This window comes from Opisthocomus hoazin, chromosome 1 (genome assembly GCF_030867145.1).
Source record: "Opisthocomus hoazin isolate bOpiHoa1 chromosome 1, bOpiHoa1.hap1, whole genome shotgun sequence".
Classification (NCBI taxonomy): domain Eukaryota; kingdom Metazoa; phylum Chordata; class Aves; order Opisthocomiformes; family Opisthocomidae; genus Opisthocomus; species Opisthocomus hoazin.
In genome coordinates, this window is record NC_134414.1 from 32,889,634 (window position 1) to 32,901,381 (window position 11,748).

The 11,748-nt window shown below is 52.7% G+C and overlaps 1 protein-coding gene across 1 annotated transcript in view; it reads right to left on the minus strand.

Annotated features, from left to right (window-relative positions):
- FOXO1 (forkhead box O1) overlaps positions 1 to 10,290 on the minus strand; it is a 64,787-nt gene extending 54,497 nt beyond the window's left edge. The window contains exon 1 of the mRNA XM_075420901.1: positions 9,618 to 10,290. Within this exon, the coding sequence (XP_075277016.1) occupies positions 9,618 to 10,220 (603 nt within the window). The 5' untranslated portion in view covers positions 10,221 to 10,290. The remainder of the gene's footprint in view (positions 1 to 9,617) is intronic.
- Positions 10,291 to 11,748: the final 1,458 nt, after the last annotated feature.

The following is an 11,748-nucleotide window of genomic DNA, read 5'->3' on the forward strand; positions in this document are numbered from 1 at the left end:
GCACCCGAGTGGACTGCTGTTACGGGCAGCTGGGAGCAGCCCTCGGACCCGGCGGTGCTCTGATGCTGGAGCCTCACAGGGCAGGGCTGGAGGGGATGGGGGCGAAGGGGGAAAGGAAAGGAGAAGGGGACTAACCCACCAGTTACAAATTACACTTGCTAATTACACATTTCCAGAGGGGAGACAGCAGCAGGAGTAATCCCTCTTCCCTCAGCGTGCCACCAGGATGCCTTCAGAGCCACGTTTTCTGGGAGAAGGGGTTGTGGGGGTTGCAGACAATTACATTGAATTTGAAGGTTCACATTTGAAGAGAGTATTTTTGGAAAGAGAAATCAACACGCTAACAGTGAACAGGAGCACAGAGCACACAATCCTTTCACATCTTGACAGGGGAGAACTGCGGAGGCCTGCTATGAAGCATCTCTGAATAACAGCATCTTCATTCTTTGAATATCTAATTAAGAGTTTCTATCTATTGCATAGCATTGCTATAAGATATAATTTAGTTGACAAACACTAAAGATCTCTCAGTCTGTAAGTATGCTTTTGGCAATCAAAAATTTAAATCTGGATATATATCCGAGATATGTACGGCACAGGTACCTTTTTTTTCATTCTAACAATTACATTCAAATTCACAGATTAACTCAAATCAGTTTTAAGCAAATGCAAGCTACAAGCAAATCAACCTCCACCACCACCACAATAGTGTATTTTTGGATTGTTAGTATGCTTGCTCCCGTTAGCGGCTTCAAATACATTTAATGCGTGTTACAGGGCAGCAGACGAAGTGAAACAAGTTTTGTCTAAATCTGCGAAGGCTACAGACGCCAGAACTTAGCACCAACTCGGACTTGAAACTCACACGTGCCAAAAAAACATTTGCAATTGCGCTAATTCCCACTGTGGGAACCGAAAGACAGCTTCACGTAACACAAAGGGCAACAAATCCATTCCTTTAATTTCAGTCACCAAATTTTAATTAATTTCCATCCAGGCAAACATTAAGCATTTCTGCTGATCTTGCAGGATGCAAGCTCATTTGCACAATAAATGCGGTCTAACAAGTCACCACATTTATAGCAAGTTGCCTCAGTCTTATCTAACTGCGTAGTTTGAAAAGTCAGTGATGGGTAAGTGAAACTCCACCCACGTCGCAGTTTCTGGAGTTCAGCATAAGAAAACTGAAGAAGTTGCTGTCTTCTCACTGCAAGCGAGACTGCCAGCAGTATTTCGACAATTAGAATCCGTATTCTGAACTCTGCGCACAGCCTTTACTCAGGAAGGGAAAAAAAGCATGCTCTTTGCACTTTGATTTTCTCCTACAGAATGAATGCCTATATTCCAGCACTCCAGAGCTCCCCTTCCCCCAAAAAAAAGCAAAATCAAAGACCCTCTGCTGCCCGCTCGCGGTAACTGCCAAAAAGGAAAAAAATAAAAGGGGAAAAAAAAAAGGAAAAAAATAAAAAAGGGGAAAAAAAAAAGGGAAAAAAAAGGAAAAAAAGGAAAAAAGGAATAAAAAGAAAAAAAAGGAAAAAAGGGAAAAAGGGAAAAAAAGGAAAAAAAAAAAAAGGAACAAATAAAACTTGAAGTAAATTGTATACATTTAAATAGGTCAGCATACAAACGAGACCCCCAGCAAGAGAGCAGAGATCCCCCTGAAGGTGGATCTGCCAGCAGAAAGGGCAGCGGGGCAGCCAGGGCCACATCCCGCACGCAGCGGTCGCTGCCCACCTACCCACAGCCAGCTCCAGCCGGGAGATGTAAGACCAGCTCCAAGGTGCCCAGCAGTGGCGCGGGGCCTTCCCAGATACGGGACTTTTGCTCTCTTGCTGCCCTCCTCCTCCGCGACACCAATAGCAGAGCAAGGGACCGTTGCCCACCTTCAACTTTCCCCAAAACCAGAGTTTCCACGGAGAGCACAAAGGCTGCTTACACCCACAACTCCATGCGTGCGCACCGCTCATTCCTTTCAAAAAAGTTCTTCATTTCCTGATTTCTGCACATGATGAAAATTTCATTCTGGTACTAACTAAATTAAAAGGCGTGGGGGGGGTGGTCCTCTAACATTTCTAGAGGGAGACGCCAACACCCAAAAAGCAGAGAGCAGTCCACCCTCTCCCATCCTGATGCAGAAGAAGCATGGAGGCCTGGCATGAAGTGGCCTCTGAACAACAGATATTAAAAAAAAAAATGAAGATGCTAATTAAATACGAGCTCCTACATATTACAAAGCGTAGCTAGGAGATATAATGTAGTCGGCAAATACTGCAGGTTAAGGGCACCTCTGCTTGCAAGCACTTTTTTGGCAATCAATCCAAATTTAAATCTGAATATGTACTATTTTAGAGACCAGGTCCCACGCATACATAGTACGTTCTCTCACGTACGCACATGCCAGGCCCCAGAACTTACACACCCCTTAGACCCGTGCAACAAAAACAGCCTTGACAAAACGAGCAAGGAGCCCCACACGCTCACGCCAACGTGAGCCCGGGCTGCAGTTAACACCCAGCAAAGCACTCAGGGAAACACGGGCTGCTTAGAAATGCAATCACAGCCACCCCTGGCACGCTGGCTTGAAGCGGCAACGGGACTGAATGCACTTCCAGCTGCACGGATTCCTAGCATTCCCAAAAATTAGGTTTCTAAGGCTAGAACAAGAGAAGACTTGTACCTTTTAAGTTTAATTAACTCTAGAATAAGATGTATTTTCAAACAGAACTATAACATCATTGATACTGTGCAGTGATGCAAGATGCCTTTAACAACAGCAAGATGCCTTTAACAACAGCAAGTTGTCTGAGCAAATCGAGTGCTGCCCTCGACTCCTCCAGTAAACTTCTAATCCCTGTCTGATGCGGCAGCTGTCAGAGTCCCAGGAGGTTTTCAGCGTCTACATTTTTAAACGTAGCCACTTCTGGTCCCATGTATCACAAAGCAGAGCATTACTAAACCTTTACCATTTACTGCAGAAGTGCTTCAAAACTAAATACATTCGCCTCCCTAGATATTATTTTAATTGATCTGGTAAAGATCAGTGTCCACCACCAAAACCTAGCACAAGGCCTAACGAAGTTCTTAGCAGATAATCATCAATCAAGTAAAAGCAGCTGACTTTGTTCTTCTTATTCCTCCACCCCCTCCGCTGGGAATGGAGACCTACCAAGAAACTTCATAATACAGCTGCTGCACTGCTAACTTCAGACATCTGCCTATCACAAACTACAGTAGAGGAATGAAGCAGCTTTGCTTGATGAACACACGTGAATAACATTTAGTAAGTATACTTAGAAATAATACTTAAATGCGAATAGCACTTCTCCTCAGAGATGAATTTACTTCATGCTGAAGCTCTCTATGGAGCAGCGGAGGTGCTGTTCTTCAAAACGTGACTCTTCCCAGTGCACTTGATTTCTGAAGTGCAGCCTATCATCAAGAAGAGCAGTGTTTCCCCAATATTTAAAACCCATTTTGGCAACCAAGCTTAGAAACAAAATGTTACAGAATTCATTAAAATATTAGTATGCACTACCATATGCTTAACTATGCCTAGCTGCAGCCAGCATCCGTGAATCTGAAGTTCCTTCTTCATAGGAGTTTAAAATAAAGTAAATATATCCATCTTTTATATATTTCTGAAAGAGGAAAACAGTAAGCTATTTACCAAGTATCTTCACTACGTCTTTGTTCAGTGTTCATTACTCAAGGTTATAGAACCATCTCCGTTAGAAAACCTCATTTTATAGACGAACTTTCTCCCAAAACAGAAGGGGCTGAAGGTTGAATCTCTGTAGCCACAGCCCTACATATTTCACAAATCTGCGGCTGCAAAACGCATCAGCATTTTTGTTCCAGAAGCCAAGTACTCATTTTACAAAATATTCACCAGTGGTGTAAACAGAGGAGCGCTTCTTTAGGTCGTATTATGCTTTGGAAACTGAAAAAAGTCTGATGGGACATCTCAAAGAGCACATCATTTCTGGAGTCTTACAAAACATCTAAAACATCAAAAATCTTGCCTATTTTATTGTTGATTGTTGTGTTAAAAAAAATAAACAAACCTTCACATACCTTCCCTAAACGTCTTTACCCCCCCTGTACCACGACGCTTCGCCTTTCCACCCCAGGCAGCAAAAGCCCCATTCCCTAACCCACCGACCTCACGGACGAGCTGTGAAACAGAAATAATGACACTAGAGAGGCAGCTGAGCCCGACATAAGGAATACGGTGGCAAGAAGAGCAGTTACCTCGGTTTTCTACTAAAGTTGTTTAAAGCCAGGCACTTCAGGGAAATTTAGCTCATGACATCAAGTATAGACAGCCACGCAGGCGTTCTGTTTCGGTGTTTAGTCCTACCAATCATCACACATGTCACTGAACAGACAGGACAGCAAATGGAAAATGGGCAAAGAAAACGGAGAGTATTTCCAACACGTAATTCAAGGCCCTGACGGGAAGCTCCAAACCACCGCGGAACGCCGGGACGCATCACGCCACTGGCAGTGGGCGCGTCCCGAGCATCCCTGCTGCTGAGAGGCGGCGCGGTCCCCCTCGGCCGCAACCCGCCTGCGGGATGGGGCCAGGGAAGCCCACGCGCAGCCCCAAAATCTGGGCGGCAACATAAGGTTTGAGGTCAGAATGGGCTTTTTCCTTCAAGCAAGGGCTGAGGTCAGAAGGGCAAATATAAAAGGAGAAGCAAAATGAAGTTTAAAAGGAACAACCAGGTAAGGGCCGGCATTGCGATACAGCTTCACCGCAAGTTACTCGGGCGCAGGCGAGGAGAGCACCTTGCACCTGCAAAGATCAAGCTGAACTTTCACACCTGCAAGCTTCTCGCTTACCAAGCGAAATGCAAGCTGGTGACTCACAGGCAGACAAGGCAGGCTGCGACGAAGGACCTTTCAGCACAGTGAGCAGGTATGCAAGTCGCTAAGGAGTAAAACTCACAGTGGGGTGGGCAGAGGCTGTAACTGGTCCGGCTGTTTCCCCGAGCGTGCCCCAGCCGAGGTCAGGCGTCGCGGCAGAGCAGATGCTTCCAGCGGTTGAGGCTGTTACTAGTGCCACGCGTAAAAAGGCATGACCGTAACCACGTTTAACTCCGCAGAATCCAGAAACAGAAAACCAAACAGAAATACTTCTGTGTGCACGCGCATGTCTGCGTGCCGTGTGTACGTACAACACAACGCGTGATGCCGGGGGGCCCACAGATCACCTAGGGAAGCATCTAAAGGGACAGAGGCAAACGCCTACAGGTATGTAACCAGCATCGAGGGAGTACACGGCAACTCTTCAAGGCAATCTTCAATTGTGGTATTTCCACGTGGAAAATAAAAAAAGGTGTGATAAAAACCTCACAAAGATGCACTCATTTCACTTTAAATTGTATCAGCTTCCACAATTTATATTGTTCACTGATCTAGAATCAAAAGCTTTGGACAACTTCTGTGAAAATTGTTCTCGATTTCTCAAAGTCTTTCAAACACTTCATACCACGTGTGGCTTTCGAATCAAATACACCACAACCCAGAATTTATTTTGCATGGAGACTGATTCACTGCACAACAGAGTCATGACCACAGATCTCTCCTCCAGTAAGGCCACCCAAAGCACCCGGTCCCACGCCTGTTTTCTCCTCAGGCTTTCAGGCTTACATCCATTCAATCTTCTGCAGCTAGAGATCATCTATTCTCATTCCTTTGGCAATGGCAACAAATAAATTTAGGCGATCAAGTTTCCTCAGTACTAGAAGTCGAGGAGGTGTAAATACCCCTGCGACCTCAACACCTGCCACCGTGAAAAATAAACAACCCATCCACCTCCAGATGAGTGCCACCAAAACTGCTGTGTTTTCTGTTTAAGAAAAGTGATAGGTTTTGATTTGAACCCATTTTCAGAAGCAGGCTACAAGGATGAGACCATTCAAGGAAGCTTAACTGTGATAGCTCCTTTACGATAAATCTCAACTATCTTGCCATAAAGCAAAGACATCATGAAATACGCACGTGACAGATGTTTTGTATTTTATGTATGATGATTAGCCAAGAAGCTATCACATTTGAGTAAAGGAAGAGTAATCTACAGCCACGGTGAAGCTCTTGGAGGACAACAGACTGTCTTAAGCCCTATGTCTCCCACTAGCACAGGTAAGGGAAAACCTTGCTTTCACTCATTTACTACTAGGAGAAAAGTTTCATTCCTCCATGCAACTTTCACAACAATTTCTTCGTTATCTCTGAAACAGATCTTGTTCTCGCTTCAGCTTTCTCCGACCAACGCCGGTCGCTGCTGGCACTCGTTCACACTCAGCAACCCAGCAAGTCTGGCAGAGCCCATCCCGAGCGCTTCCTCCCAGGCAGCCCCCCAGGTGGGGGTCACGCAGAGACTTCGCTGCCCACAAGTTTGCAGGGGGTGGGGGGGATCGTTCATAAAGCAGAGACTGCACTGAGAAAGTCAGGAATAAACTACTTTGTGTGTCCAACTGAGAACAATTTAACCTACTTTAATAAGCTGCTATTAATAATTCTGTGTTACTGCCTTTAGCTTCTACTCTTCTTTAAAAAGCCATTTATCTTCAAATGTTTTTATTCAGAAGAATTTGGATGCTATTTTGAGCTCCTGACAGGTAATGTTGACACTGCTGAACTTTTTTATTCAGTGAAAAATGACAAAGCAGCTTGGCACCAGACATTAAATCAGGGCAGTAAACATCCACCAGCATTCGAGCAGTTAGCCCTTGTCTTCTGGGGGAGAAACACAGCCTTGCCACCACACAGAAAGTCCACATTCTTTTTAATTTCTCGTGCATTTCACAGATTCTGTGTATAATTTGGAAGGTACCTTACTGCACTTACAAATATGCAAACTCCAACAAGACGAAGCATCTCGAAGCTTTATCAAAGTGGGAAAAAAAAGAAAAAAAAAAAAAACACAACACCCTTTCTTTCTCCGACTGCGAAACACCCGCGCACAGCGTACTCCCGGCCCTCAGCCAGTGCCAGGCTCTGAGGCGAACCCGCGCTGCCTCTGTCAGCAGAAAAGTCCGCCGCGAATTTGCGCTCATCGCCGGAGTGGAGCGATGCTCCTCCTCACCCCAGGCCCTCGGCTGGCTCCGGCTTCGCTCCCAGCCCCGCGCCCGCACCCACAGCAGGTCCCCAGCCCCGAGGGCACCAGCGAAGCAACGGCTCCCAGAGTGCAAAATAAAAACACTCCTCACTCCGGCTGAGCCGTGGAGAGACGGCGACAAACGAGGCACACGGGCTGCACGCCTCGGCCAGGTCAGTCACAGCATCGACGCCCAGTGGCTGCCGGTAACTAAACCTGAAAAGGTGTTCAGGAAACACCGCATTTTTCTGGCTAAAGGGATAAAACCTGCAAGCGGGTAACTGTCGGAGTGGCGACGCAGCCAAAGGAAGGGATTCGGGCAACGTGTGTCCAACGCAGAACACAGCAACGACTGAGTCACTGCAGGAGACTCCAGGTGTTATTTACCCGCCTGCAGTAGCAGGGTACCCGCTACACCCTAGCAGAGGGTTCCACGACCAAAAAAGCCACGCCAGCAGCGGCTCTCCCCGTCACAGCGGCGGTACGCGGGCACGGGCAGAGCTCGATCTGTCAGAGGGAGGTGTGCAAGGCTTCGTCTTTGCCGAAGCGCCACAGGAAGAGCAGCAATAAAATAGGAAGCACCCAGCAAGTCACACAGCTCGCCCAGCTTCTCCTTTGCTCCCTCGAATCAGAGAGTTCTTTGCTTTGATTTTATTTTGGTTTGTTTGTTTTTTAGTTCTGTTCTACTCATTCTGAAACGGCACTTGATGTAGCTTGGTTTTTTTTCAAGGAGACCAAAATACCACTGGAAAAAAACCCCAGCATTTTCAAGTGACAAGCTGCCTTGTTTAAAAGTTGTCAGCTATCAATCATTTCACTCCTGTTAAGGGTTTTCATGAAAGATGTCTTCAGACAATTATCCTTTGAATTTTTCAGTCAAACAGATCCATAGAAACTAACAAATCACTTTTAAAAGCCTTAAAAGCCTTCAGCTAAAAATGAGTTTAAAGTTAGTCTGCATTTCCTTAGCAGGATGCTGCTTACTTAAAAAAAAAAAATAATAATTCCAAAATCTGATGTACGAAACTTTCCTAGCTAGGCAATTTAAAACACATAAATGCAGCATTAGAGTCGACACTTTCTTTTTTCTAAAAAGGCAAATGTCACAGATACCAGAAAGTGAAGCAAAAGTGGAAGACGGGCAGTTCTGCCGCAACGCAGAGTTTGGCTGGCCCCAACTGGAAACGCCAGTCACGAAGACACATCGCCGCCGCGCCAGGTGCGCGCACCCCGCGCGTTTGTTGCCATCACCGCCTCGTCCCTCGCGGGGCGGAGGAGGCTCTGCCTTCACGCGGGCGGCCGACGCTCGTGCTGACAGCGCTCGCACGCAACGGTGTGCCACGAAACCACGCGCCCCTCGCGAGCAGGGGCACCGGCGGGTGACGCCTTCTCGACAGGGGCCTGGGAGGATGAGGAGGGTGAGGAGGATGGATGAGGAGGGTGAGGAGGGTGGATGAGGAGGGTGAGGAGGATAAGGAAGGTGAGGAGGATGGATGAGGAGCGTGAGGAGGATGGATGAGGAGCGTGAGGAGGATGGATGAGGAGGGTGAGGAGGATGGATGAGGAGGGTGAGGAGGATAAGGAAGATGAGGAGGATGGAAGAGGAGGGTGAGGAGGATAAGAAAGATGAGGAGGATGGATGAGGAGGATGTTCGCAGCCGAGCTCGGCGTTGGCCACCCACCGGGATGCACAGCTGGGGGTACCACAGCCCCACACGAAGCCACGACGGGCTCGGGGTCCCCTGCCCCGGTGGGGGCTGCCGGCCCCCACGGGGCCCCCTGGGACCTGGCGAGCGGCTCCCCCCCGGGGTCCCGGGTCCGGGAAGCGCTGCCGCCGCTCGGCTCCAGCCTGCGCCGGGCTGAGCAGCAAACCCTCCCCCGACGGGCGGGTGCTGCCGGGGGTCGAGAGACCGCGCTGCGGGGAGAAACTCTGCCCCGCCGTTGAACAGGGGAAAGACGCTCCCGCAGAGCCACCAAGGCAAACAGAGCGGCTTACTCATTAAACACACAGTGTTTTTGCAACCCTTGTCCTGCCTCCGCTCTTTCCCCATCCCTGTTTGCTTGTGCCCCCCCCCCCTCCGCCGCCCGACAGCAAACCCCGCCGCGCCGGGCCGGCTGCCGACACTGCACCCCCCGAACCCCCTCCCCGGGCCGGGCAGCCCCCAGCGGGCACCCCCACGACCCGGGTGCGGAACCCCGGGCCCGGCCGCCCCGGGGAGGAGCGAGAGCGGGCGGCGATCCCGGCGGGTTTGCCCGGGGACGGCGCGGTGACACGGCGTGAACTTTTGCTTTCGGCGGGGCAAGGCGGGGGGGGGGGGGGGGCGGAGAGCGGAGGGGGGCGGCCCCGGCCCCACCGGGGGGAGGGCAAAAACTTTTTTTCCCTTAGGAAGGGTGAAAAAAACAGTACAATTTTAACTGGGGGGGGGGACACACATGGAGCCGGAGCCCTGAGAACTCCGGAGCTTCCCCGGACCCCCTCCGACGGGGGCGTCCCCCACCACCCGCCCCTCACCTTCCAGCCGGCGGAGCTGTTGCTGTCGCCCTTATCCTTGAAGTAGGGGACGCTCTTGACCATCCACTCGTAGATCTGCGAGAGGGTGAGCCGCTTCTCGGGGGAGCTCTCGATGGCCTTGGTGATGAGGTCCGCGTAGGACAGGTTGCCCCAGGCGTTGCGTCGCGACGAGCTGCTCTTGCGGGGCTGCCCGGCCACGGGGCCCGGCGACAGACCGGCCACGGGCGGCGGCACCGGCGGCACCGGCGGCGGCCCGGGCGGGTGGAGGCGGCAGCCGGCCTCGGGCGCCGGGAAGTCCCCGCAGCGGCAGGCGGCCGCCTCCGGGGGGTGGGAGGCGGCGGCGGCGGGGGGCAGCGGCGCGAAGTCCTCGCTCTCCTCTAGCAGGCTGAGGTTGCTGATGAAGTCGGAGCCGAGAGCTCCCGAAGCGCCGGCCCCGGCCCCGGCCGCCCCCTCGGGCTGCCCCCCGCACGACGGCGCCGGGCTGGAGGTGGCCGAGCTGGGGGGGTTGAACTCCGGCCGCGGCAGGGGCCAGGTGCAGGAGCGGGGCCGCGGCAGCGGCTCGAAGTCGGGGTCGATGTCCACCAGCTGCGGTGCCTCGGCCATGGCGGGGCCGGGGCGGGAGCGCGGCGGAGGGGACGGGGGGGGGCGGCTGGGCTCAGCGCCGCCGCCCCATGCAGGCTCCGGGCGCGGACCGGCGCGGCCCCGACGGCGCTGCCGCCAACTCCCCTCGCAGCTCCGGCCCCGCCGCCCTGCCCGGCTCCCTGCCCTCCGCGGCGACGGCACCGGCAGCGGCAGCAGCAGCGATCCGGCCGCCCGGCGAGCACCGACTGGAGCCACCGCCCCGCCTCCGGCCTTCCTCCTCCTCCTCCTCCTCCTCCCGGCGGGGAGGGACGGCCCGCGCCGCGCCAATGGCAGCGCCGCCCGCCCGCCCGCCTCCCGCCGCGGGGCCGGTTCGGCAGGAGGCTGCCGGTGCCCCCGTGCTGCTTCTGGGAGCTTTTCGTGTCCCCCGTCCCCCCCCACCCCCCGAGTGTTTCTGCCGTGGTCGCTGCCGGCCCGGTCCTGCCGCCCACACCGACGGCCCCGCTGCCCGCCGACCGCGGTGACCGGCGGGGGGGTCCGGGCGGCTCCCCCCTCTCCCCGACGGCGCTGGCTCCCTGCCGCCCGCCTGCCCGCCCCGCGGGGGCCCTGGCAGCCCCCCGAGCCGGGGGACGGGACCGGGGGCTGCGGCAGCTGCCGGGCCTCCCCCCCCCGTCCCCCCCGGGCCGCCTCCTCGCCAGAAAGTGCCCGCGTCTCCCGAAGTGACACCCCCCCCGCTTCGGCTGGGCGCCTGCCCGTACCGAGAGCTGGGCTTTTACTCCGTGGGCAGGCGGGGGAGCTCGGGATAATTTCTTTTTAAGTCAACTATTAAACACGCGTTATATTTTTCCCGGCAAGCCCCGAGGGCGCAGAATTTATTCAGGCTGGTATTCCCCCCCCGCCTAATTCCAAAGAGGGAGGACGTGCCACCTCTGCCCCCCGAGCCCGTGAGCGTACAGAGAGGGATGTTGGAGGCAGCTCAGAGCTGTCCTTCTCCTTAAAACAGACAGGGAGATGTTTGCCGAAGCTGGGGAAACGATCACGGCGGTGAAGCACGACTCCACACCTCGTTCAGACCCTACTTTTTAGAGAATCTGTTTTGTTTTCGATAGGAGGAGGAGTGCTGCGAAAACACGCGCTTCAGACGTGGCTTCGCAAGCCCCAAAATCCACAAGCGGCCGAGGCGGTTGATGCCGCCTGGCGAAGAGCCGCTGGAGCGCGGCGACTGTCCCCGCTGGGCCAGCGGACCCGTTACTCTGCCCTCCTCCCTGCGCCCAGGCAGAGAGCGCGAATGTTACTCAGACGCGGTTCGTCGTGCCCATAAAAACGTTTTCTGAAAATGAGTAACAATAACGAAGGAGAGGGAGCAGAAGGCTGGATTTAGGCCCTCGGCGTGTAATTTAGTGACAGAGCATGCATGTACATACACATGCCACCTATTAGGAAAACACTTTTTAAGACCCACGGTGACACCTAACTGTGTAGTTGGTGCAACGTATGTGTAAGTGTGTAGTAACTGATCAAATTTTAAAGCGCTGCTTTTGTCGTGTGTTTG